This window comes from Neopsephotus bourkii, unplaced genomic scaffold, assembly GCF_033783945.1.
Source record: "Neopsephotus bourkii isolate Nb327-2 ecotype Australia unplaced genomic scaffold, CSIRO-AGI_Nbou_v1 NB_30, whole genome shotgun sequence".
Taxonomy (NCBI): Eukaryota; Metazoa; Chordata; class Aves; order Psittaciformes; family Psittacidae; genus Neopsephotus; species Neopsephotus bourkii.
In genome coordinates, this window is record NW_026900547.1 from 853,364 (window position 1) to 880,688 (window position 27,325).

Here is a 27,325-nt window from a genome sequence, read left to right on the forward strand (position 1 = left end):
TCAGGGCGGTGGGCGGCTTTTTCGCGTAGCGGGCGCGACTGGGGGTAGGCGAGCGGGAGCCCGAAGGCGGCGAGGACCCGCGAAGAGCAGGAGGGCGACGGCGTGGACGGGTCCTGCTAAAGCAGCGCGCGGTTGGGACGGGAGGAGGGGACGTTCGCAGCACCGGCGGCATCATCACCTGGCGCTGCAGCAGGGGGCGGGGCGTGTGCGGCGCCAGGCGTTGTGTGCGGCGCGCTGCAGCCCCTGGCGCTGGTTGGTGGTTTAAAGCAGCGGAGTCGCGGTCGCGAGGGGTGGTCAGATCACTGGAGCTGCAGCAGCGAGAGCTGCTTGTCTGGCGAGAAGAGAGAAAAGAGGGAAGAGAGAAAAGAGAGAGAGGGAGAGGTATGGAGGGCAAGCAGCAGCAGGAGCACCAGCCGCCGGCTGGCCCCGCCGTGATGGGGGCTGCAAGCGATGAGCGGCGCTCGGAGGACAGCAAGGATGGGGCTGGCGGCGAAACTCTGGGCAGACCACTGGGTCCCACGCCGAGCCAGAGCCGCTTCCAGGTGGACCTGGTGGCCGAGGGCGCCGGCCGCCCGGCCGAGGAGCTCCGCAAGGCGAGCGGGGAAGGCGGTGCGGCGGGGAAAGGCAGTGAGGAAGCCAAGGGCAGGTTTCGGGTCAATTTCGTGGACCCATCGGCTGGTGATGAGAGCCCTGGCGAGCCGGGGGGCGGTAGTTCGGAGGGTGGCAATGTCAGTTTCCAGAACGGCGGCGACACTGTGATGAGCGAGGGCAGCCTCCACTCCGGCGGTCACCACCACTACTACTATGATACCCACACCAACACCTACTACTTGCGCACCTTCGGCCACAACACCATGGACGCCGTGCCCCGAATCGACTACTACCGCCACACCGCCGCCGACCTGGGCGAGAAGCTCATCCGGCCCAGTCTGGCCGAACTGCACGATGAGCTGGATAAGGTGAGCGTCCCCTGCGAACCCCCGGGTACTCCCCACCCTTCTCTCGGCCAGACTCCATGCAGGGCGGTCGAGGCCTAGGACCCCTCGTTGTGCCCCGGCTGGGCCGTGCGGGTCCTCAGTGCGCGCCGGCAGCAGTGGGAGGGTAATGCGAAAAGCGCCGTGAGCCTCGAGGAGGCGCAAACAGTGCGAATGCATCGGATCGCCTGCGCCTGCATCGTCGGTTTTTTTTCTTTTTTTTTTTTTTTTTTTTCATGACGCAGTGAGGTTCCCCCTGCCCAGCCCCCCGGTATGTTTTTGTGATATGGTGCCGGTGGTGAGAGGTAGCTGCAGCTGTAGGCTTGCAGGGTAAATGCTTTTTTGCATAACCGGGAGAGAGGATGTGTTCCAGACGCAGCGGTTTTCTACTTACGGTCCATATCGCCTTCGGATAGGGAATTAAGAAGTCTGCGAGAGGTATTAGGGAAGGGGAATGAAGATGTTTGGTTGCGATGCTAAATCCCTCAAGCAATCAAGGAGGGTTCCCTTGCTTTTACTAGTGACAAGGGGTTTGTCCTCCATCCAGCTGAAAACGCTTGCCTCGCCCTGCACAAGCAGTGCCGAGCCAAAGCGCCTTTTGGCGTGATGCTGAAGGCTGCAGCAGATAACAGCTGAGGCTCCTTGTCCCCCTTAATATCCTTAAAGGAGTCTTTTCTGCCGTGCTGAGTAGCCCTGCATGTAAGGGCGTCATGAGCCGGGCTTAAGAAATTTTGAAGCTGCGCGTGTCAAGGTTTTTATGTTTTGGACTAGCCACTGTGTTACTGGAGACACTACAGTGAAAGCTTATTTGCATCATATTTGCATCATAGTCTGTCTTTATTAACAGTCAAGCTTTACCTGAACCTGGAAGTAATTTGATGTATTTTTTAGATCATTATTAAACTATCATGACTAAACAAAAGCTAGATCAAGCTATTGCAATGCTGCTTTCTTGCCGTTTCAAAATTGCCTCTTGGTATATGGCTGTGCTCAAAGAAGCTTGTGCCCTAGTGGGTTTTTCTGCCGGGTTTAAGGAAATGAACAAACATGTGGGCCACATCGTACAGTGTTTACAGAACCTTTTTCACCCTGTCTTTCACTCCTTATAGGTAGCGTTCTATGAGAAAATGTGTGCTTTTTTGGGACTGTCCAGTTTCACACCATTTTTACACAGATCCGTATGTTTGCACTGATCTGTGTGTTTTTTTTGTATGCTGATTCTTCAAGTGTGTGTTTTCAGACTCTTCATGTATTTTGATAGAAATAATTTGTGTGCTATAAAGATACTTCTTTGCAACAGCTGAGATTAAATATCAGAATACTTACTGTGACAGCAAATTACTCTTGCCTTTCAGGTCCCCTCCTGATGGAGTTAAATGGTGTTCTGTATTCTGTTTCTAAGTTAGTATGGAATGGAAGTTGGCAATTACTGTCTTGTGCATGAAGTTAGATATGCTATAAATAAACCACGTAATACATGTGAAAACACACTCCCCTCCCCCCCCTTCCCCGATTTCTGATGCCTGGCCAATAGTGGGATGATCAGGTTGCTAGATACTCTTCTCTGAATTTTTAAGCTTGGCAGATAGGTTTTTGGTGTGTTTATATTGCAGCAGTCGAGAAAGCTCTTTATGACGCCTTTAAGACATTTCAGTGTGGAACCTAAATCTGGAGCTATAGTTTGTAAAAGTGCAATTTCTTCATAAAGAGGAAAAGCATGACAAGCAATTTTCTCTGTACATTGTGGCATAGAGGAGCTGTAGATGACCTAATTGCAAGATTGTTAGCAGAACAGTTTCACTGTAAGCATTAATTAAATTCTTAATATCTCAAGTGTAATGAATTTGAGAATCTGCAGTGTGATTGGTGTGTATGTGAAGATTTTTTTCTTTTTTGATTTTTTTTTGGTAGAAACAGTTATGTCCTGTCTGCTGTGCCCCCAGGAAGATGGGGGATGTCATGCTTAATTTCGATTACATTGTATATTATACTTAAGTATTGATTAAAAAAAATTGCCATGGTATAAACTTCAGAAGGTAGGTTGAAGTTCCGTATAGTAACTCAGCTGTTTTGTCACAGAATGTTAATTCTGAAGGCAGTTAATGTGTTAGCAAATACTTAGGCTTATATGAAGAAGGGAAGCAATTTTTTTTTTTTACTTAAGACTTAGGACAGCTTGCAAGATGAAGTTGAGAGCACAGCAGCTTTTAATAAGGGTATGTCATGCATACTGACAGCATTGGATACCTGCGTTTTTCCCAGTCTCTGGAGTATAAGATGCACTACGTTTGTGATTGTTCCTGATTTCTGGCCACAGAATGATGGTAACTTTTAAATCATGACGTAGCCATGCTTTCATATGAAGACTGTTCGCAAAGTTATTGTGCTTTTCTCCACGGTGTTTCAGGGGTTTATTGTCTCTATTCCCAAAGTGACATTCGGGTCCTGCTGACTAATGGTAGTGGTCTTTACTGTTGAATAATACTATGCATTAAAGAAGATATTTCAGTGACTTTCAAGAAGTTGAAAAAACTCACTCTTCAGCTGTGTGTTTTTTTTTTTTTTGTACTAACTTAATTTGTACAGCATACATGTCAGAGACTTTGTAGGGCAGCTGGTGTAAACATCCAAGTACAATTTCATAAAATCTGCACTTATGTAAAGACCTATTGTTAGTTCCTGTTTCTTGACCCAGTACATCAAGGTTGGCAGCTACTTTGTGTTAAGACTGATCAAAAAATATGCTCATCAGCAGTGTGGTTCACTGCTTTGAAGGCAGCAATGTCTTCTTGAAGTTAAAGTTTGCGCTATTTGCAAACTGGTCACAGCCCACAAAGCCAACCATATCCTGGGCCACGTCAAAAGGAGCATGACCAGCAGATTGAAGGAGGCGATGACCCTCAGTGATGCTCTCATGAGACCCCCTTGGAGTATTGTCTATGTTTCTAGTGTCCTCAACATAAGAAGGACATGGAACTGTTGGAGCAAGTCCAGAGGAGGATAATAAGGGAACTGAAGGACCTCTTGTGTGAAGGCAGGCTGAGAAAGTTGGAGCTGTTCAGCTTGGGGAAGAGAAGGCTGGGTAGAGACCTCATAGCAGCCTTCCAGTATCTGAAGGGGGCATATAGGGATCCTGGGGATGGACTCTTCGTTAGGGACTGTAGTGATAGGACAAGGGGGTAATGGATTCAAACAGGGGAAGTTCAGGTTAGATATGAGGAAGAAGCCCTTTATTATGAGGGTGGTGAGGTACTGGAACAGGCTGCCTAAAGAAGGGGTAAATGCTCTATCCCTGGCAGTGTTCAGGGCCAGGTTGGACAGAGCCTTGGGTGACATGTTCTAGTGTGAGTCGTCCCTGTTTGTGGCAGGGGGGTTGAAAGTAGATCCAATCGTACCCACTGTATGATTCTATTTTATTTTTTCCCTTTTAAAATGCGAGGCAGTGTTACAGTAATGTTGACGCTGGTGCCAATTATAGAACAGAGGGGTTTGTTTGTTTTTTTTCCTTAGTTTTGTTTACAGGCCTCAGATGTTTAACTCTTCTACTGATTCTGTTTTCAAAGAAGAGTACTTGTTGGAGGAACATATATGTTCCTCCACATACGTATACAGAAGGGGTATTTTTTAATTTTTTTATTTTTTTCAAGGGTTTCTCTTGCTGCCTTGGTAGAATAGGTGTTTAACCACCTGAAGTTTAATGTGGTCGTTTCAAGAGAGGCTTTCCTAGTAGAAAAGAAAGTGGTTGTTCTTGAAACTGGCTTTGGAAGCATAGATGGGTGATGCTGCAGTACAAGTGCAGGAATTGCATACTGCTGATCTTGATCTGTCACGTTAAATTTCAGGTGAGGGGTCTTGTCATCATACCTCATTGGCTGCACCCAATAGGTGTTCATTAATCTTGCTTTGCTTTAGAGAGATGATAAAGGGAATTTGGTTATGCTGCTACAGTTGTTAATCTCCTTAGATAAGGTAATGCTTTGCAGGAGCATTAGTCTCCAGAGATGGAGAAGTCAGAAGATAGTACTAACGAAGAAGTGGGAGGGAAACTACGTATCATGGTAGGTAGGGTTTTGTTGCAGCCCTGTCCCCTCCCTGCTTGAAGGGATCTACCTTCATTCAGACAGTATCAAGATTGAAAGTGTCCTAGCCTTCCTTAAATTTTTCTAGCTTCTTTTAGGAATATCTGTTTTACTTTGGCACCTGTCTGTGTAAGCAAAGCTGTAGCCTGTAGAAGACATTCCATCTGTTTTTGTTGTCCTCAGTGCAGGAAATTACAGTGCAATATCACCATAGCTGGTATGGTTCTGGAAGGTGAATATTTCTAAAGTACTCAGAATTGGACAGTGTCTTAGTAATCCACTGCTATGCATTGATGTGTGTCTTTTTTTAGGTATAGCATTGCCTTCATTGGGGAGTTTATTCTTTTTTGAAGAATGAACTTGAATATGTGAGTGATTCTGATTTGGTATATCTTTTGTGCAGTCATTTACAGCTGTGGTAATTAGATGTTATGTGAACGAAGCCCTCTGCTGGTAGTGTTGTTCTGTTGTTTGTTAAATAATCGAGAGAGCTAGTTGGTTCTCTTAGCAGACTAGAAGGCAGTTATCTTGGAGGAAGATCTTAATACCAGCCCCATTCTGTCCAAATTAAAAACAAAGCCAGCAACAACAAAAAACCCATACCCTTCCCCCTCCACTCCAAAAAACAACAACAAAAAACCCAACAAACCGACCCAAGCCAAAAATCCCCAAAACCAAAACAAAATCCAAAGGCATTTAAAAGTATTGCTTACTCCCACACAGAAATCCGTGCACCTGTCCTCTGAATTTGGAGGCAGAAGTAAGAAAGAAGACATTACTGATAGTTTTGATGCTGAGTTGATGGTGGTTTTGTTTAATTTCATTGAAGTTGGATAGCCGGGTCTTTTTTTTGCTATCTGTTTTTGATTTATATTTTCTTGAGCACTGCGTTTTTTCCTCTTATGTAGTAACTTAAAATGTTTAACTTAAGCACAGTGAAAAGGCTGCATATGGCACTGCTTTTTAGCAAAGAACATTTTCTCTTGAAAATGTTCATTGACTGCTACACCTCTGACATTTGTTTATATCCACTTCCACGCCTGTTCTTAGTTTGTACCTGCTCAGTTTATTAAATAAACAAGTTAGCTGACCATGTTATGTAAGGTCTGTCGTTAAAAACTTCGTCCTCCCCTCTCTCTCACTTGAATGCTGAGACCCACTTGTAGATAGCTTTCATTTTACTACCTTGCTGAATCTTATTTACGATCACTGGGTCTTAGTTCTTGAATCAGTGTGATTTTAATTCAGATAGCTTTTTTCCTCTTGCTCTCCTGTGTATTTGTTAGCATAACTTGAATATTCTTTCTGAATTTCATTGTATTTAAGTAAACCAAGAAGAACCCTCTTAGTCTTGATCTCTGTGGTCTTGGACATCCTAGAAGCTTTTAATTTATAACTGTTCTTCTCCATCAGTCTTGAAAAGCAGTGAGCAGCAGTACTCAGGTGAGGCTTTATTAGCATCATGTATAGTGATGTTTTTATGCTTTTTCAGTTTGTGTGGAGAACCCTAAAATTGTCTGTCCTGATACCCCACCTAATTACTGACATCCTCAGCAAAGGGAAAAAAGTAATACACTGCTCTACTTGCAGCAGTAAGTTGTATCAGTCCTCCAGGGTCTGTATGTTATAAGGACCAAATGTTTTGGGTACTTTTGTGTTGCTTGATGCTTGAATCTCTCTTACCTAGTCTTTGTGGTAAGTCTTTAGTCCAAAACACGTATGGAATAGTGGAATCTTTAAACTGTCTTCAACGAACTGCTAATATTGTTCTCTTTACTTTGTTTTTTTTTTTTATTGTTCTAGAGAAGCTGGAAATAACTGAGTGTTATTAACAGATTGTAGTTTGGCAGCAGAAGTGTGGGCTAATGCTGAAAGGGGTAAACTTTTGTGCTCTCTAGTGGTGATGTTTGTATTTTTGAGCTGGATCTGGGAGCTGATGTGGTTTACAGGAAGAACTACCACCACTCTGCAACTGCAGAGTCTTGTGCTGGATGTGCTGAGTCAGTTCCCTGATCAAATGCACCAGTGTGTTTTGACTGCACAGTCATATCAATAACAGAATTTTTGAGCATGCACCCTAAATAAGTGTATTTACTTATAAAGTAATTGCATGTATTACTGTGTTAATATTGCATATGGAAAAAAAAAATGGATGAGGTAAGGATGAAATAAAGTATGAAGATTTCTGAAAGTGTTTATTAACATTACAAGAAGGTTTTCCTTCCCACAATCCCAGTGGTCTGTCTTCTGCACTGCTTGGAGACTGCTGCAATGCACTATGAGTGCCTTGAGCGATCATGTCAGAAGAAAAGGCATTGTGATTTGCCAGAAAAGTGGAACCAAGGAAGAAAGGAGGAAGTGCCTGTTCCGAAGGTGTTTTTTTGTTTGGTTGGTTTTTTTTTTTAAATAAACTAGTCTTAGCTGACATACTGCTAGTGTCAGTGACTAGTTGAAGAGCAGAGCCTGGAAGCATGTAATAACTTCTCTCTGGAACTGATTAAAGAGGAAGGTGCAGCAGAATTTGTCTTCAGACTAACTTTTTTCCCTGTAGATACTGCATTTGATTGGATCTCAGATGATTCTCGTTCTTGAAGAGCGTGGTTGCAGAGGAGGAGGTTGGCAAGATCAGTATCTTGGAGTAATTCAAAACAGTGTACTACATTTTCTGTTTCATCCTTCAGATTTTTTTTTCCAAAAGCCCCATGTAATATTCATTCATAGGCAACAACAAATGCATTTGCCCCCCTTCTTGGTGTAGGTAATAGCAATCACAATATGGTCATTTGTTTGCTGCTAAATTTTTTTCAATCAGTTAACTTGGAATTGTTTGCCTTTCAGTTTTTTGGAAGCTATCCAGTTCTTGCAGCTCGAGCGCATGGAATGTCTTTATTTCTACACTTCAGCATGCTGATTAGGCCAAAGAAACTTACTGAAATTTCTTTTTATGCATTAAAAACTAAGATGCATTGTCTGAGCCTGATAAATTTAACTGACTTAAGGATGCAATGATTAAAAAAAAATAAAAAAAATACTAAAATTCCTTTTTTAATAAGGAAGCTTCTCTTGCATCTTCATTTTGCTAGTTAACTTCTTCAGTTAACCTGCTTGTATTACAGATTGTACTGTTGTTTTTAATTCAAAGAAAATAGAAATGTCTGTTTCAGCTGTAAAGAAACTGTTATGCTAGGTTTATTTCAGCTTATTCTGAGGGTTTACATTGTAAAGAGGTGTCTAAGGCTATTATGAGTAATACTGCAATTGAGCTGTAAGCAATTTGGCAGCTTTTGTTTGAATGTAGTGCTGTGGCAGTGCAAGTGCCAACAGATGTACAAGCTCTGCTCATTGATGGCTCAGGGGATGTGCCTGTAGCTGTATACGTCACTTCATGTCATGATGTTAAAAATATCAGCACTGCTTAATTGATTTTTAAGACTATTTCTGTGGGCTGTTTAGTCTGTTGTAAGGCAGTAGGTTAAATAGTATTTTCTGTGAGTTTACTACATATAGAACAAGACTTCTATATGAAGTTCTATGAAGGTTACTGCTGCATAGTGTGGTATGCTTGCTCTACATCCCCCCACCTCTTGAATGAAAAGTGCATAACTCTTGCAGAAGTAGATGAAAACTGTAAAGTGTCTAGGAAAAATGCTTCAAATGAATGTTTTTTTGGGGTGGGGTGATGGAGTGTGAAGACGATGTGGGAATTTGCTGTGGTAATAACAGGTTCTTCAGCAAGACTGAAACGGATTCTCTTTTGAAGTTATTTACAGAACACTGTATTGAGAATCATAAAATGGTATGGGTTGAAGGGGCCTTAACTATCATATGGTTCTACCCTCCCCTGCCATGGACAGGGCCACTTTCCACTAGACCAGGTTGCTCAAAGCCTCATCCAGCCTGGCTTTGAACACTTCCAGGGATGGGGCAGCCACAGCTTTGCTGAGTAGCCTGTGCCAGTGTCTCACCACCCTCTCTCTCAGACTACACAAGAGTAAGCACAACTTCTAGGCAAGAGGCTTGCTAATACGATTTAATTCAGTTCTTATGTGATCAAAATGCTGCATCTCCTCTCTGGAGAACAAAAAATTCTATGGAACACTTAGAAGATCTCTAACCATTACAGATGTATCAAGATCATTTTTGAAATAATGAAAACTACCTGTGTTCGGAGACTGGATCTGTTTTCCTGAGAAGTGAGTTCTCTTCATGCCAATGGACATCAAAAGGAATATGAGTATCCATGGACAGTAGTGAATAATTACTGTAATGATCATTCATGGTACAGTGGCTCTTGTGGAAAAGGATCAAATAAAGTGGTCCAGTAGGGAAATTAAAATTTGGTTCTGAAGAGAGCAGGAAAGGAACAGTACATGAAAAGCAGAAATGAGGTGTATTTTTGAAGAGTGGATAAGACTACAGGTGTTTCTTCCTTTCAGGCTGGATGGATTGGTTCTCCCTTTTTTGTGACTAGATGCAAATGGTGCAATTTCCTGTTAACTAGAAAAAGTGGAGAGACTGGCAAAGTGTTGGGTGCTTTTTTTCGTTAGGTGTTTTGTTTTTTGGGTGGGTTCTTTTTGTGGGTGTTCTGTGTGGGGTGTTTTTTTTTTTTTGTTATTTTTTTGGTGGGTTTTTTGTTATTTTGGGTTTGGGGTTTTTTGGTGTGTGTTTTTTGTCTTTTTGTTTTGGTTTGGTTTTGTTTTTTTTTGTTGTGGCAGAACATGTTGACTGTTCCTTGACAGGAAGGCCTGACTTTGCCTACAGTATTTCTGTGAGTCCAGGACATAAGCATTGTTGGTCTGCCGTGGAGTAGCCACACTTTATAGCTGCTGAACAGAGGTCTTTTCTCATTTATCTCTATTCTCATGATCAGCTTGCCCAGAGTATTCATATAATCCTGTGCTTATGGAGGGATGTTTGAATCAAGGTGTGAAGATGTAGTTTATCTTGATGCTTTTGCAGATTGGCCTTGTTTTTTTATGGAGGGGAAAAAAAAAAGGTATTTATGTGTCTGATAGGTTACTGTTCTTGCATACCTGCAAAAGTCAATAAAATTTTGGTACTGTGACGTGTAAAAACTACTTGAAAGGATTCCATCTGGTCACACTTTCCTGGCTGCAAGCTTTCAAATTTCATCATTTGCATAGCTATCTAGACATCAGTGCTTTCCTCTGGAACTTTTCTTCTGTAAGTGCTGCTAGTCCTTCTCTGTTAGGGATGCAAAGACTTGATTCTAAACTTCCTATGCTGATGTTATGACAATGAGATCAAACGGTGTTGACACTGTCACTGTTTCCAGAGGCACTGATTGGTAATTGACTTGAGAAAGGCTTTATTTTGATATGATGCTTAGGAAAGCATTCAAACTTTTTTTGCTTATTTGAAGTCTGAAACCTCAAAATTCCTGGTGATGCCATAGAGGAAGCAGGTAGAACAAGGGATGAGATTATCCTTGGAATATTATGCGGTGTTGTGATGCCTGGATTACTTAAGTGACATGGCAAGTTAGTGGCTATGGGATACTGCTATGACAATCAAATTAATTAAGATCACTCAAAGAACAGATTATGTCAGTTTTCACGAGTTAAAGTACTCTTAAGTGAGGGCAGTTTTGCTGTTGCTTCATTTCTGAATTGATGTTAAACCTTTTTCTTCAAGCAAGTCCACCAGACTGGAGTTTGTTACCCATCCCATATTAGGAAGGAGAGGATCACAGTCACCTCCTTAAAGAGAAAAGTTCATAGACTTCATGTGCTTAGTTGGCTTAGAGATCAGTCAGAAAAACTGTATGCATGTAACAGGTTAAGTGGTGGTGAGCTTTATAAACAAAGCTGCTATTTGTCCTACGTAAAAATACTACCTTGCAAGAACAGTGATTTTTCTCCTAAGCTGAAATCAGCTGCTTGAGTAAGTTTCTTGATTAACAGTCTCGCCAGCCTGGATAATGGACCCTGCAACTTGTAAGAGTTGGGAGGAAGAATGAGTGATTTTTTTATTTTTTTCTTTATTCCTTTAAGAAGATTAAAGTAAAAATGGCATTTAAAAAAGGTTACTTAATTTTTCTGTTTAAAAGCATTATTGAGTTGCAAGACACTGAAACACAAGATGATGGCAGAGATGTAGCTGGCTAATTCTTCAGTTGACATGTTAATTGTAACTATAAATTTCCTCTGTTTAAAATTGCTGTAATAAAAAAAATAATTTTAGTTTAAGATAACATTAATGTTCTGTGTTTGATGCAATCTCGCAGGAAGTGGATGTCAAAAGCATTTGCTGCTATATTTTATGTTTATAATTGTAGGCAATGTAATATAGCCGAAGCACTGAAGTTTTTCTCTCTTGGCCACAAACCTGAGGTGAGTAACCAGTGGTTGAAGCTGTTCATGTTTGATTCCATCAATCCCAAGTTTTAAAAACAGATCTGAGTAATTTTATCTCTTGTTGCTGCAAGTAACTGCTGGGTGCCATTCAGCTGGGTTAGTAGGTGGTTTTAGATTATGGTTGTAAAGGTACTGGAACTGGAGTAATAGTAGCAGCATTTTACATGTGCTTCAAACAAGAAGTGGGAATTATAAACTCCATTAGCGAATTTGCTATAATTCCTGTTTTAAAACCAAGCAGTAAGGTACCTAATATGATTGCTGAGTTTTCTGAACTGCTATTAACAACTAGCCATTGCACAATGACCAGCAATGCTTCCTGAAAATGTGTGGGTTTTGAATTTGTTCTTTAAAGGAAGCAAGTGCTAAGAAGGTGTTTAGGCAGAGTGAAATGTCCTGAATATGTCTTCTGTTATGTTTTCTTTTGCTTCCTGACTGGGTTTTCCCATTGATGGTAGGTTTCCCATCAAACTGGTGAAAAACCTGTACACCTGAATCTGTGTTACTAACTTAACAAGTTTAATTTTCACTAACAAATTATCAGGAGTTTGTGAAGTGCTCTAGGTGGCTGTTGAAGCAACTCTCTTTTTGTGCCTTAAAGTCTTGAAGTGAAATTTAACTGTGTTCGTTTGGATTATCACCCTGTTTGAAGAACCAGAGATTCAGACTATTACATCTGCTCTAAGATGTAAATGAGTGATGTAATTAGGACACAGAAATTGATAACCTAATTTCAGTTTTAGAATTTGCTCTTTCAGTGCTCCTTTGTTACAATGAGAGCTATTACAAGGCATTTATTGTGAGTTGGGCATGCTAGTTCTTAGTTCTCATACTAACTCATGATAACCCTATTGCCATCCTTACTTCAGCAGAGGATTCTTGAGGAGGGACTAGAATGACATGCAGTATTTGAAGGTCATGTGTACTGCAGATTTTTTTTTTTTTTAATTCAAAGAATTGTTTTTCTGATTTTATAATAACTTCAGCTGTTGCTGTGTAACAAGGTGATAGTTTTCTGAAAACCTTTAGGATAGGCCAGAAAGAGTGCTTTCAAAACTAGTGAGAGATGTAGAAGGCATGTGGGTTTTTTCCTTATTACGTAATTTCATAGCAGTTGAGTTTCAGTTGTGTTAGTTTCCAGTTCCTACGTCTAACAAGATACTTCTTTATCGTTTGATAGGTCTAAATAGCAAATTGCCTTTCTTAAGAAATGTTCCAGTCAGGTAAATATGAATATCCGTACTGCATAGCTCTGGGGTTCTAATGGGAAACACAAGTAAACGGTTGGCATAAATGAAATCAGTGAGGGTATCTAAAAAAACTTTAAGGTTAGCTCTTCTGAGACAGATCATTATAGAGAATAGCAGTATTGCTAGTGTTAGTAATATACAAATTGTAAATTCCATGCAGTACTGACGGTTCTTTAAAAGTGTTATATGGACAAAGATACTCAAAAAGTTACTACCTACAGTACTAAGTGTCTTAGAGCTGTTTATTTCCCTTAAACCAAAACACAAAACATACAAACCCCACTTGAAAATTCCTACCTTCCAGATTTTTTTCAAACTTAGTATTAAAAACTTGCTGTGATTTGTTATTAGTCTACAGGGCAAAGTTAACAACAGCACCTCAGGCATTCTCAACAGTGGTTGGTTGAAAAAATGGTTACAAACAATAGTGTCACCAGATCAAGTTAAAGTCTGGTGAGAGCTTCTTATCACATATGTAAGTACTGAAATACTTTGTATTCTCAATCTGAAAATAAAATTGGAGACTTTTCTTGATAAAAGTGTTAATTGCAGGACTCTTTATGTGCCTGGACAACAATAAGCTTAAAACTATTCAATAGAGATCTAGATATTTTGGAAAGGAAACTCAGTGCTTTTGGCTTCTTTCACCACTGGTTAGATAAAATCATTAAAACATAAATTAACCAGCTTATCAAAGCTGACCCTTAGGCACAGACTGGGAATTTTATGACTGCAAATATTAGAATGTTGCAAAAGCAGTATTTAAAGAACAGATGTGTTTGGTAGAGTTTAGTGTCCTACAGTCAACATTAAGAGCTGGTTTATTCTTGGGTAGTACAGGATCACACTTAAATATATTTATACCAGTACAAACTGTTTGCAGAAGTTGTCTCTGTTCATCAGAGGTAAATGCCTATGTCAGCAGGATTATTCTGTGCGGTTATTTCATGCATACAATACATAGCACTTTTTAAGCCTTTTATCAAAATAATTAGAAATGTCAGGTGAGGTGGGAAGAAGAATCCAGAAATTCATTACAGAAGGGAAAGCGGAAGGCTTGTTCATACAAGAAAAGACTTGTAGTCTTGAAAAATCAAGGGAAGTGTTGGCATCTTCTGGGGTGAAACATTCACTAATTCTGCTTTTGTTTTATCACTTTTATTTTATCCACACTCTGCCTAAAGTGTGTTAGAGTTAGAAAAGCAAAAAACACATGGAGTAAGAGCTTTTGACATTTATATTTTAAGCTGTATTAACTCTGAAAATCTTCTGTGCGGTCAAATTTTGTACTTAAGTAGCTGTAGTCTTAACTCTGTGCAGCTATAGAGTTGCTGCACAGTGTCAGTATTAATCTCTCTAAGTAACAATTCTTCCAGTGTTGAGACAGCTGCCATGCTACATCTGGATCAGTATGTGTTAATGGTTGCTTCCTTCCACAAAAAAGATTTCTTAAAAATGGCAATGCCAATAAAGTTAATATTTGGGAAATGGAAATGATAAATTGTTATGGTAACAATTAGTTGTTATGGTATTAGTGCACAGCTTGGCAGTAATGCTGTAAGATACAGTGGAGTGCAGAAGGTGTGTCAAGCCCTTGTGAAGAAGGGTTCCACTGTCCATGGTGATTACTGCAGGCATCTCTAATCTCAAAGCTTCCTACATGAGGCTTTGACTGTAGGTGGCAAGGACAGAGACCCATTGCTGTACAGCATTGTTTTGTAGGTACATCTGTTGGTGAAGGACAGTTCTCAGGTGGTTTCCCTTACTTTCTGTCCCCAGTAAGCATATTAAATAATGGGATCACCATGGTCAGTATCAGAATATGTAAGTGCAAAGCAGTTTTAAATGCAAGATGCTGTTCTCTTGCTTAAATGTAGCAGAATGCCATGTTTATATTTCCTTACAGAAACTGGAGATTGGTAAGATAGGGGTCTTGATTTGCTTTAACATCTTCATAGTACTAGCTACTTGAAACAGCTTCAGTACTGTATCCTACTAAAACAAGAAAAAGCCACTGTTGTGAACACTTTCTAAGGAATTTGTACAAGGAGAAGCCCTCATACTGTATGGCATGTACTAAACCTGTAACTGGTCAAACTTGAGAGATGGAAAAGGAGATGTTAAATGCTCAGGTGCTTTTTTGGCCTTCTCTCTTTGCACAAGAGTAATGACAATTAGAACAATTAGCTAAAGAAGTTACTACTTGGGACATGCCAAATCAGGCAAACTGCAAAGAAGGCAGTCTGCCTGAAGAACCATTATGTAATCTTAAAAACAGGCTTGTTGGTTGTCCTGTCCTTTACTTGGGGATTCTATGTTGTAGTACTTGAAGCAAGAGCAGAAGAGTTCATATGTGTTTTTTGTGGTATTGCCTCATATGGTTCAGTATAGATTATGTTGCATTTAAGATGGGCTCTAGGTAAGTTCACCACAAATAAACGTTCTGCATGGCATACACTACTATCAAGAATTCTCAGTAAAACTAAATAGCCATTTTTACTCATGAGAAACTTCAATATGTGAGTGTATTTCTAGCTGTGTGTGAAAAATCTCAGATCTCTTCTGCCTAACAAGTATTTTCTTATTACTAATCCAGTTCTAATAAATGTGGAGGCTATTCACAATTGGCACAAATAGCTTATTGTCATGATGCATTACTGGAGATGAAATAGTAGACTATCTGTACTTTTCAGCGCACTGTGATACAGCAATGGAAATGTCTGTGTAGGAACAGAGTTTTAACTGTTTCTTGGCTAAATTCCTGTCAGCGTATGATAGAATTATCAGCATGTTAATGTGTCTTATTTTTTCCTTTAATAAGTGCAAGTAAACACTGTAACTCTGAGCGTTCTTTGGAGTGATTGGATAGAAGACTATTTTGATACGAAGTTGTGTTGACAAGAGCGTTTTTGATCTGAATGCTAAAACTGTTGCTTCCCTTTTGTCACACCCCCTCCAAATCCACAGTGCGTTAGTGGTTTTTTTACTGCTTATGAAGATCTTATCATGCATGTATTGCAGTTCTAAAATAGTGCTAGTGCAGTTTTTTCCATTCAGTATGTGTCTTGAGTAGAAGCATTGTTTCCTCATGAGCACAAGCATGAAAAATACTATCCCTGCTTCATTTGCAGCTGAGACCACAGTGTACTTTAAATGTCACATTAAAGGCATGAACTTGGAGCCTTGTGTATGGAATACTTCTGTGCCCACACTGTAATATCTGTTCTCACCGTTTTATTGGGCACCCACTGACATGGATAACCACCAGTAACCTTTCAGTTATTACATATTGTGTGTGCTTCAGAATATTTTTCTAGGAAGTATTGCATGGTGTGGAGAGACAAGACAAACAGAACAAAACTTTGTTGTGTTCACAGTGTGCATATCTTGGACCTGATCTGGTAACTGATAACTCAAAATTTGCAAGCCATTATCTCCTTTCCAGAATACAGCAGGCTGAGCTATTGGCTTGTTTGAGCACTACAGTAAAATGCGTAGCTGTCACATGATGGTTGAGGTTGGAAGTGACCTCTGGAGGCCAATGTGTGCAGGTCATACCAGTACCTGGCCAGCCATGGTAATGTGCTGAAGAGTGTAATTGGCTTTTAGCAGCAGACGGTAGGATAGTCTCCACCTTCTCATAAAACCTAACGGTGTAGGTTTCTTCTAGCCCTTCCTTGATCTTCCCTGACCCGTCTTTTCAAAGAACGATTTTATTCTTTCTTATTAAAGACATGGCATGCCTTTTTGTTGGCAGGTTTCTTGGCTAAAGCATAAAACCTACTTAGATAATGTAAATGTCCCTTTATGTAGTGCTTTAAAATTTAATTTGTTCCAAGTATAATGTGATGCTTTTCTGTGAAAAGATAAATTTCATATGAAGGAATAATAACACACAATTACACTGTTGCATCCTTGGTTGGAGGATCTGTTGTAATGGTTGTGAGCATCTTTGTTAACCTGTTTTTTGTTTTAATGTATCTTTTTTCTTCCCAGCTGCTGATGGTGGGTGGGGAGAAGTGAGGAGAAACTTACCAGTGCTGCTGGAAACAGCAGAATTTTGATAAGGGAGATTTTAATACCTAGGGACAGTTCAAAGGTTTATTCTTGCATTTCTAGGAAAGTCATCTGAAGGATCAGTATTCAAGGGCAGCAGAGTAGTGCAGTAAGCCTGTAGGCTTACTTTTTTTTGTTGTGACTTTAAGATGTGTCTGAATTAGGTGAGGAGCCTGATACGAGGTCTTTGCATTTCCTCAGTTCTTGTTTAGGCTCAGCAAGTGAGCGGCTTGTGGCTGTATCTATTCAATTAAAACTAGTTAATCAGTATTACTCCTCTTGAAATAGAGCTGCTAGGGTTCATTCTGTATAAAATCTTAAATGTAGCAGCAAGGTAATTCTGTATTTTGGTCCTCACATTGTTGTGATGTTCTTGCCACTCTAGATGAATCACACACCACTTCTTGATTTGTTTTGTGTGTCTGAACATAAGTAATCGGCAAATCAGTATATTCATTGATCAAAGGCTGTGCAAATCCCTCGAGGTTACAACTGTTAGTTCTCCTGTATCCCAGAGAGCTGTGGTTCAGCAAACTGGGTAACTCCGTGTTACATTTCTTTTTGTCCTCTGTTTAACATATGTGATGTGTGATATACATGTATGTATATATATATGTACACACATGTGCAGATAAAAATACACAGATGTATACAACACGTGTATCTAATCCCTTTGGGAGATGAGAAACATATTATTTAAGAAAGCTCTCTCAGAAAGGTAACAATCTGGAAACTGATCATGATTCTGCCTACTGGTATAAAGCTTATGCCATACAGGATCTCCAGATGTGTTGCAGGTGCACCTGTTTTTAAGCAAATTTTGTAATCAAAGTCATTGAGAAGCACTGATGTGAATCTGTGCTAATGACCTTTGGATAAGGTTGAGATAATCAGATTATTTTTTTCAGTCTGCTTTCTATGTTTACTGCTGATTGTGAGGGGATACAGATGACACCCTTCAGAATGACTGTTTATAAATACTTCCTCTGGACTTTGTGTTGAAGGTATATTTGGTGTTAATGTATCAGGAAGAGGAGCAATTTAATAAAGTTTCTCACATTAAAGTTTCTTACTGGTTCCATTCATCATGAAGCATACATCTTGAAAGCATAAATTGGGTCCAGACTATTTTGTGTCTTACGTAGTGAATAGGAGTTTTGCCTTTGACCGCATTGGGATTGAACCTCTTGCTTAAGTGTTTTCTAAGACCTCTGGGATGCAGGCTGCTTCACAAATACTGCTTGAGCTGGTTTGTTGAATAGTATTCTTCAAATGGCATTCAGCGTCTTTCTAGTCTGTTCACTCTTTATACTTGTTGCCTTGGATAACTAACAAACTTTGCTTAGAGTGTTGCCTGCAGATTTGTTACAGCAAGTGTAGGAAATTGAGTTTGTAAGTTCAGGTGTTCACCTGGCTTGACAAAAAAAATCCTGCTGCTTCTAAAGTAAGCATGAGACATTATGTATATGCACACACCTTTACTGCATGCAGATTGTATGGTTTACACCCACATTTATTTTAATATATCAAACAGTTAAGATTTCTGCATTGTAAGGCTGAGAATTTAATTCTAAAGGAAATCCACAAGTTGGTCTTCATCCATGAAACTGATGATTACTGCATCTGTCATCCTTCATTTTAAAGAAGGAGGAGTGTTTGGGAAGAGACTTACCTTCCCTCCTTCTCCTGAAATGTCACCCTCCTTTCTAGCAGCATCACCTTACAATGAATAGTAGAATAGTTTGCCAGGAAGTGAATAATTTATTTCCAGAAAAATCGATCAAATGACAGCAAAGTCTGAACTACAGAAAATGCTGTAGCTGAGACCAGTAACATGTGGTATAACAGTATATGCTTTCAGATTAAGAAGTAAAGCCTCCTGTGCTGTACAGGTCACTTTATTTGAAATTTTGTAGTTTCGTTTTTTTTTTTTTATTTCTAAAAGACCTTGTGTTTGTTTCTTAGTGCTATAGAACTGATTCTTAAAAATATTTATTATTCTGACTGCTAGCGAATGGCCCTGAGTGAAGCAGAATACCTAAATCTTCTGTATAAGTTTTTTTTTTTTTTCATACCTTGAAATCTCTTGTGACGTCTCATGCAGGGAATGGAAAATAAAAGGTTAAAACTTCTGCTGTGTCATTCTTTAACTTTTCTGTTTGGACAAGTAAACGATTTTTTTTTACAATGTATTAAATGCCCCCTTTACTCTGTTAATCACATAAAAGATTTTTTTTCTAATATTCTTCCCCCCCCCCCCAGGAGCCCTTTGAAGATGGCTATGCAAATGGTGATGAAGGCACACCAGCTGGGGAAGCTACTGCCTCTTATGCACCTGATAGCAAAGGAGTGGTCAAGTTTGGCTGGATAAAAGGTGTATTGGTAAGTTTGGTTATTGTACTTCAGTTTCTTACAGATTTGATCTTTCTGTTAGCCTTCTTTTCTTGAGAGGGATTATGATAGTGCTGTATAAAGAAAAGGTTATATATATGAGAGATGTGAAAAATGCCGTAATTTTGGGTAGGGTTTCTCATACTGAATTTTGAGGAAATAAATACTTCAGGGCTTCAGTTTTCAAGTTATCATGGCATAATTTCCAAGAAGGAAAAAGATTACGTAAGTATTTATATGTAGTAGAAAATACGAATCTTAAGTGACAAAGACAAAGGCAGATGAACTATTGAATACACTTCATATGTGTTCACCTTGGATCTGTAAGAGTTTGGATTGCAGTGTTAGAAAACTTGATTTCTATTTGCTTCACTTCACGGAAACAAAAAATAATGTGTTGAGCAGAGTACCTACCAGTATCTCGCAAAACTTGACCCAGATTAAGTATTTAAATTTTGTAGAACCTGGTACAAAAAGTAATCTTCTCCTAAGGTGTGGAAGTCTTAATCATAGAATCATAGAATAGTTAGGGTTGGAAAGGACCTTAAGATCATTAAGTTCCAACCCCCCTGCCATGGGCAGGGACACCTTGCTGTAAACCATATTACCCAAGGCCTCATCCAACCTAGCCTTGAACACTGCCAGGGATGAAGCATTCACAACCTCCCTGGACAACCTATTCCAGTGCCTCACTACCCTAACAGGAAAGAATTTCCTCCTTATATCCAATCTAAACTTCCCCTGTTTAAGTGTTAACCCATTACCCCTTGTCCTACCACTACAGTCCCTAATGAAGAGTCCGGTAATACTGAACAGTATAGTCATGGTGGAAAAAAATCTGAGTCTGCCCCCATCTGGAATAGTGAAAAATTAAAGGTGACATGGGGGATTTTATTACAAGTGCATATTAACTTATTTTTAATGTTTTGGAATGGAGAAACCATGATTAATGTGTATTCTCCCAAGCTGAAATAATTTATAGTGGTGGTTGCAAGTGCAACAGTTGGTTAAAATATACTGACCTTGAGCATTCAAAATATCTAGCTTTAGTTCAGCAGTCTTCCACTGTGTAACAGCAATTTCCTTACAAGTCTTGAAGTAGCCGTATTCATTCATATGGGAGAAGGAGAGTGCCTGTAGTAGCTGTGAAACGGGTATTACAGGCTTCTACTGAGGTACCCCAACCAAGTTCAGAGTTGGTCATTTTAAAGCAGATATGAAGCTGACTTTGAATGTCTCCAAACCCAAATCCTCTATTGGGTTATTTTTGTAAGCAACAACTCAAAGTATTAAAAAGAGTTACGGGATAGAAGTTGCTGGCCATTTTATTCTAAAGTATATTTAAAAGTTTCAAGGAGAAAGATCTCTTTTTGAGTGGTTTCAAAGTTGCAGTTAGTATTTCCTAGTAGGTGTAAGTTGCCTGGGTGAATATCTTCACCTCAGGTGATGTACATTTTGTGAACGACTTACAAAATCTCTGAGAACAATTTACTTTTGTGCTTTGGAGAGGTCCTTGTCTCATTTCTAGTCCTAATGGCCATCTAAACTTTTTGTAGGGTTGATACCGTACTCTTCAGGTAAGAGAGTCCTGAGTTGTGTTTGTAGTCTTCTGTCTAAATTCTGTACAGTGTAAAGTATTTTAATGAGGACTAAGAGTTTAAAATGCAGAGATAAAAAATACATACTACCATGACCATTCTGTTGGTGTGCAGCTGTTTTGTAAGATAAAAAAATAAAGTTGTAGGGCGGGAAGGTGTGGTAGGTGCTTGTTTTATAAAAAAAGAATGAATTATTTAATAGGGTATTGGTTTAGTGCAGTTTTGGGGGGTATTTTTGGAAGATCTGAAGTGAGGTTGTAGACTTCATATTCTCTAGATTATGCAGTCTTATTTTTAGACTTATGTTCTGCAGTATAAATTTTGGATCCTGAAGCTTGGGGGTCTAAATTTTTATTTAGTTAAGACATACTATAGTTGTCAAATACTTAAGTACTGTAAATTATCTGTATTCAAGGTAATATGTTTTTATTCATCTTTAGGTTCCCTTTTTTTTTCTTTTTAACCAAGACAGGTCTAATTAGAAAAAGGACCAAAAAACCAAACTCAAAACAACTATTCTTGTAAAACTGTGAAAAGTGGTGAATAAAGACTGCAAAATAATTTCAACATTAAAAACTGAAAACAGACCTAACCTGTGTATTTCTGTTCTATCTTAGGTACGATGTATGTTAAATATTTGGGGTGTGATGCTCTTCATTAGACTTTCATGGATCGTAGGACAAGCTGGCATAGGTATGTGCACTAATACTATAATTTTATTTTAGCCACTCTTTAAGTGTGATCCAAAAGGAGTGTTGATCCTGAGCTTACACTTTACAGAGAGGTAGAAAATGTCCTTAATATTGCCAGTTTTAAAGATAATTTACCCTTGTTCAAACTTAGCTGTGTGAAGTTACTTGGACTTTTTTCATCTAGTTGTAAGTTATGTAATTTAGAATTGACATCTGTAAATCTTTAGTGAACTTTGATGATAAAATTTGAATTCCTGGTTATCAAAATCTGTGTATATGTACTACAGTTTCCTTTGAAGGCTTAACTTAGTTTTGGACTGCAGAAAATACCTCATCTGCAAATGGCATGTGTTTTCTTGAAGCTCTAGGGTACAGCTTTTACTCTGCTGATTAAGGATAATGTTTATCCAGTTTTGATTGTATCTTGGAAATCTCTCTGTACAAAAGGGGAGTGAAGAAGCTTTTTGCTTGAATGTGTGGGACCACACACAGTGTTGTATTTGCAAGACTAATTCTTTAAACCAAGTTTAGTTGAAGATTTGTTACGCCTTAATACTGCTGGACTTACACTCTTTTTTCTAAAAGGTCTATCTGTTGTTGTTATTGGAATGGCCACTGTGGTGACGACTATTACAGGACTGTCTACTTCAGCAATAGCCACAAATGGGTTTGTAAGAGGAGGTAAACTTACTTTCATAAAGCCTATAAAACTTCTGTCACTCTGAAGCATACACCTTGAATATGACACCTAATTTATTTTCCATTATTTTAGCATTAGAGATAAAACTGTGTGGATGAAATACAAGGAACAGTTAGTTTTCTGAGGAGCTGAGTTTTCCCTATGTTCTGTATTTGATTAAGCAGACATGTAATTAATGAAAAGCCAGTAATGGCTTACCAGTTAGATTTTTAATATTGGCTTGCTTTTCCACTGCGAAAGGAACATTGCCTATTATGAATTTTTGGAATGCAGACATTTTGAGATGCACGTATCCAGGAATGAATAGGTTCTTGATATTATCCTGTATCTGCACTGGTGGTTTAAGGGTGTGGATGTGTGCTTATATATGTTCATGCCCTGAAATAAAATTTACTAATGAAAAAATACACCCTATAGGAGGATAAGCTACAACTGTATGAGAGCATACATGGCTGTGTTCCTGTTCTATTGGGATTTTTTTTCTTTATACACAATAGAACTTTTTCAAACTCTTGATCTCTAGCTTTCCTGACGGTAACGGTCATTCTCTTTCATGGTTTATGTGTGGTTATCACCAATTCCTGCAAAATTACTTTGTAAGCATTTGGTGCCTTTGACATGCTCAGACTGCTTCATGACATTACAGAACTGCTACTACAAGAAAATATGGTGGAATTAAAGAAGAAGTTTGCAAAATTCTTTTGATTAAGAATGAACAGAAAAACCTCACTATCATAAACAGACCCAGCAGGAATCTTAGTATTATGTTAAGCTTAGTATCTGAATGTCCTTTTTTTTTTTTCTTTTTCAAATTGTATTGTACATGCCAGATTTTCTTGTTCATCTGAGAGCCATTTTGCTTTTAGAGTCACTCTTGCAAAATAATAATTCATTAGAAGACTTGAAGTGCTGAATGGAGAAAACTGTAAAGCAAAATCACAGCTGTTCCTGTGAAAATCTTATAGTAATATTGTTCTTACGTTAGCGTTCTCATTTGCAAAGTACGTCAAAGCTGGATACCTACATATGTTTTGCAGAGCAACTGTAGTGCAGTGAAATTAAGGATCTCCTGTTGCAAATTTTTAATGTGCATTCAGTTACTTCAGACTGGAGCTGGAGAATTTTCTGGCTTCTGGAAAGCTTAGCCTTAAATTAGAGGAATGTGTATTTGCTACTTTTTTTTTTTTTTTTTTTAATTTTCCCTCTAATGCTGTGGATACTTAATATGTCCATTTGTCATGTTGGGTTTGAGATGTTGTATTTGACAAGCTCAAGAGTACAAAGAATAAGTTCTGAAAATTCAGTGGCAATGTGATTTGAGAGTCTATTGAGGGGCAGAAAAATCCCTTAACAACAGAGCTTTAAAAAACCCTGTCATGGAGTTTTGGAGCTTGAGTGGGTTTATTACAGTCTACTTTGCCAGTTTCTTGAGCTATAGCTAATGAAAATGTGTAATAGTAGAACTATGCAGAAATGCTTTGAGTGTTTTGAAATGAAAAGCCCAGTAATACTGGTATTTGTATTTTACAGTTTGTTTTTTAACCACAGAACTAGTTGCATAGCTGAATAATATGATGTGGTGCATGAGTCAGGGGATTATTTCCGACTGGTGTCTTGAAAACTTGAAATGTTCCTGAAACTTCATCATGCCTGTCCCAGAAGTACTGAGTTTTGGGTTATTTTCTAATACCTCAGGGAAGATGCACACATAAGTAGCATCTTGTTTGTATAAACTTTAAATTGCTAATGACTGTTTGTTCTCACACTTTATCACATAGAGGGTATTTTTGTCTCTCTCATTTTTCTTTTTCAGGTGGAGCATATTACTTAATTTCAAGAAGTTTAGGACCAGAGTTTGGTGGCGCCATAGGTCTGATTTTTGCATTTGCCAATGCTGTTGCAGTAGCAATGTATGTTGTTGGCTTTGCAGAGACAGTTGTGGAGCTACTTAAGGTATATGGATGATGGTGGTTATATTGATTACACTGTCCTTTATGCAAGTTTTAGCTGTCATCTACTCATGAAATCATAGAATGGTTTGGGTTGGAAGGGACCTTTAAAGGCCATGTAGCACAGCTCCCCTGCCACGGGCAGGGACACCTTCCACTAGACCAGGTTGCTCAGAGTTCTGGCCAACTTGACCCTGAATGTTTCCAGGGATGGGGCATCTACCATGTCCCTGGGCAACCTATTAAGTGCCTCACCAGCCTTTTAATAAAAAAAAAAAAAACAAAACACCCTTACATGTAGTCTGGCAATCCTTTTTTTTTAGTTTAGCTCTTACCCCCTGTCCTGTCGCTGCAAGCCCTATTAAAAAGTCTGTCCCCATCTGCCATGTAAGCTCCTTTTAAGTATTGAAAGGCCACAGTAAGGCTTCCCTGGAGCTTTCTTTTCTCCAGGCTAAACAATCCCAGCTCTCTAAGGCTTTCCTCATTGAGAGGTCTCCAGCCCTCTGATATTTTCTGTCTCCCTCCTCTGGACCCATTCCAGCAGGTCCATATCTTTCTCTTACTGGGGTCCCCAGAGCTGAATGCAGTACTTGAGGTAGTGTCACGCAAGAGTGTTGCATAGAGGCGGGGTCAGTTCCCTCCTGGCCACACTCCTTTTAACGCATCCCAGTGTATGGTTGACTTTCTGGGCTGCAAGCGCACATTACCGGCTCATGTCCAGCTTTCATCCACCATGCATTTTCCATCCAGAAGTCCTCTTCAGCAGGGCTGCTCTCAATGGCTTCATCCCTCAGCCTTTATTGATACATCACAATTGTCCTGACCAGTTCAAAGACGTGGAATGAGGTACAAGCCTGATAGATCAGTACAGTACTTGTACCTTGATAGACCAGTAAATTACTACTGTAATTCAGTAGCTTTCTGGTTAAAAACAAAACAAAACAAAAAACCAAACCACCAACACCCAACCAAAGCCAATCCAACAAATTATCAAAAGTGTCAAATGGAAACTTCCCACACTATCTCCTTGAACAGTCTGTGGTAAAGTCCAACCTGGCCATTGAGCAAAAGGTTGTCAGGTACAGATATGTGATGTAGAATCATGGAATCATAGAATCAACTAGACTGGAAAAGACCTTTAAGGTCATTAAGTCCAACCATTACCCCAGAACTGCCAAGACCACCATTAAACCATATCACCAATTCTGAGATTCTTGTTATTGGATTGTTTCTTTTAAGTGATAGTCATTTATATTACACTCATTTCCGAAGGAGTTCTACATATCAAAAACCGTATCTTAACTTAAACACAACCAAGTATTATTTTTTTGTTGAATGTTTTGATCAAATATAATACTGAGAAGAACTATAGTTTTGTAGATGGCAAGCAGTTTGGAATACATTAAAAGAATTAATAGTAAACAACAAGTGAAATATGTGTGCAGTTGCCTTGCTGATTAATCTGATTCTCTGGCAGCTGAAGGCAGGCCATGCTGCCTGGGGATGGGCTATATGTAGGCATGATCATTTTCACTTAGAAGATTCAATGATTTAAAACAAGGCAAAACCCAAATTGTTTGTGTCTGTAGAGGGAATTTAAAATTAGTATATTTGAGGTATAGAGTTTAAGTCTGTTAATAAATTACAGTCCATAAAATGCTATTCTGCAGAAGGGAATGTACATACTTGATGTAAGTGTATGACTTTTTTGTCTTTGTGTGTTTTTTTTGTTTTGTTAGGAAAATGGAGCACTGATGATTGATGAAATGAATGATATCAGAATCATAGGGGCTATAACAGTGGTTATATTGCTGGGTATATCCGTTGCTGGTATGGAATGGGAATCAAAAGTAAGGAACTTAACTTTTCTTCTCTGCTTCATAATTTTAACTCCATTTTCTATGTCAGCTGTTTCATTTATTTTTAATATATTTAGTGCATTCAATATTGCATGCATGATATGTTAGAAGTCAGCAGGCAGTTTTTATATAATAGTTCTCTGGTCTGGACAGAATTTGGACTTTAGACTACCTTACTCCATTGGAAGTTTGAGCATCTGTGAGAACTTAAAAACCACATAACCTATTCGTAATGACACTGTCAAGTAGGTTAATGATATTACTTTTTCTTGTTAGCCCATTGTTGCCCAGAAGAGGGTAAGAGCAGTAATATGGGAATTTTCCCTCACTGGGTACTTCAGATGAGCTCTACAGATGGAAAATGCAGGGCTGGAGCTGAAGCCCATCTGAAGTTACATAGCTTCTGTTAACTAAAACCCAGTATTTTTATTTTCCTGATCACTTTCTTTTGGTTTGTTTTCACTTGGAAACAGAGAGACAGTGGTGATGCAATTCCTAGGCCCAGCACTGAGGACAGTTGTGAACACTGGTGGTGATGAATGTGTAGGAAGGGGAACTTCATCCTGTGATTGCACAGTCTTAGGTCAACTCAGATTATGAAGACAAGCACATATAGATCCTAGGGTATCTTAACGTGGGGGTTGCCTTATTAGTTTTCTGCTGTGCATCACTAGTCAGTGTAGCTTGCGACTTTTTCCTGCATCTGGTGGCCTTTTATGGAGCATTTGCCTATAGTGTGCTCAAAAACAACTGAGAAGAGCCTTACTTGGTTTCCCTTCCCATTTAATACTTAGTTCACAATAGTTCCTATCTTTTCCAGTGACACCCAGCTGAGGGAGCTTTTTCATTTAAGTGTTATAACTTAAAAAAACCCAAACAAAAAAAAACCCAACAAAAAAAAGACGGAAGATTAAATCTACCACAAGGAGAAAAGAACCTACAGAAGCCGAGTTTGGCATGTACTTGTAAATCAAAACAGCACACTTAACGTAAAAATTTTTCCGATAGTCCTTCGCTGTCTGTAACCTCATTTTGTAATGGTATTTTTATGCACCTAGCTTCAAACAAGACTGTCCTCCTTGATCTTGACCATTCAGTTTTTCTTTTGCATTACTTAGTTGTTATTAACTCTCTAGCTGCTATAACTTAAAGTTACAAGAAATGTCTTGCTTTTGCTCTGTAGCATGAGCAATTCTATAGCAGTAGCTTGCGTAGAATAGCCTGTTTAATGTTCCTGTATCAAACACGAACTGTAGTACTGTTGTAGTGTTATTAGGAAATAGGTAGCTTTCAAAAATCCTATGCTTAATGCAAAAAAACAAGGTTTGTTGGCTTGGTTTCTGTGTCATGGAGGAAGGCAGGTAGGAGGGATGCTAAGCAACTGAACCTGTCAAACAAGC

The 27,325-nt window shown here is 39.2% G+C and overlaps 1 protein-coding gene across 6 annotated transcripts in view; it reads left to right on the forward strand.

Moving 5' to 3' along the window:
- Positions 1 to 376: 376 nt before the first annotated feature.
- The window catches only part of SLC12A2 (solute carrier family 12 member 2), a 63,405-nt gene continuing 36,456 nt past the window's right edge, over positions 377 to 27,325 (forward strand). For all 6 annotated transcript variants that reach the window (XM_061377837.1, XM_061377516.1, XM_061377925.1 and 3 more), the window contains exons 1-6: positions 377 to 959; positions 18,999 to 19,118; positions 21,343 to 21,418; positions 22,003 to 22,098; positions 23,931 to 24,070; positions 25,806 to 25,916. In XM_061377837.1, the coding sequence (XP_061233821.1) occupies positions 384 to 959; positions 18,999 to 19,118; positions 21,343 to 21,418; positions 22,003 to 22,098; positions 23,931 to 24,070; positions 25,806 to 25,916 (1,119 nt within the window). In that variant the 5' untranslated portion in view covers positions 377 to 383. The remainder of the gene's footprint in view (positions 960 to 18,998; positions 19,119 to 21,342; positions 21,419 to 22,002; positions 22,099 to 23,930; positions 24,071 to 25,805; positions 25,917 to 27,325) is intronic.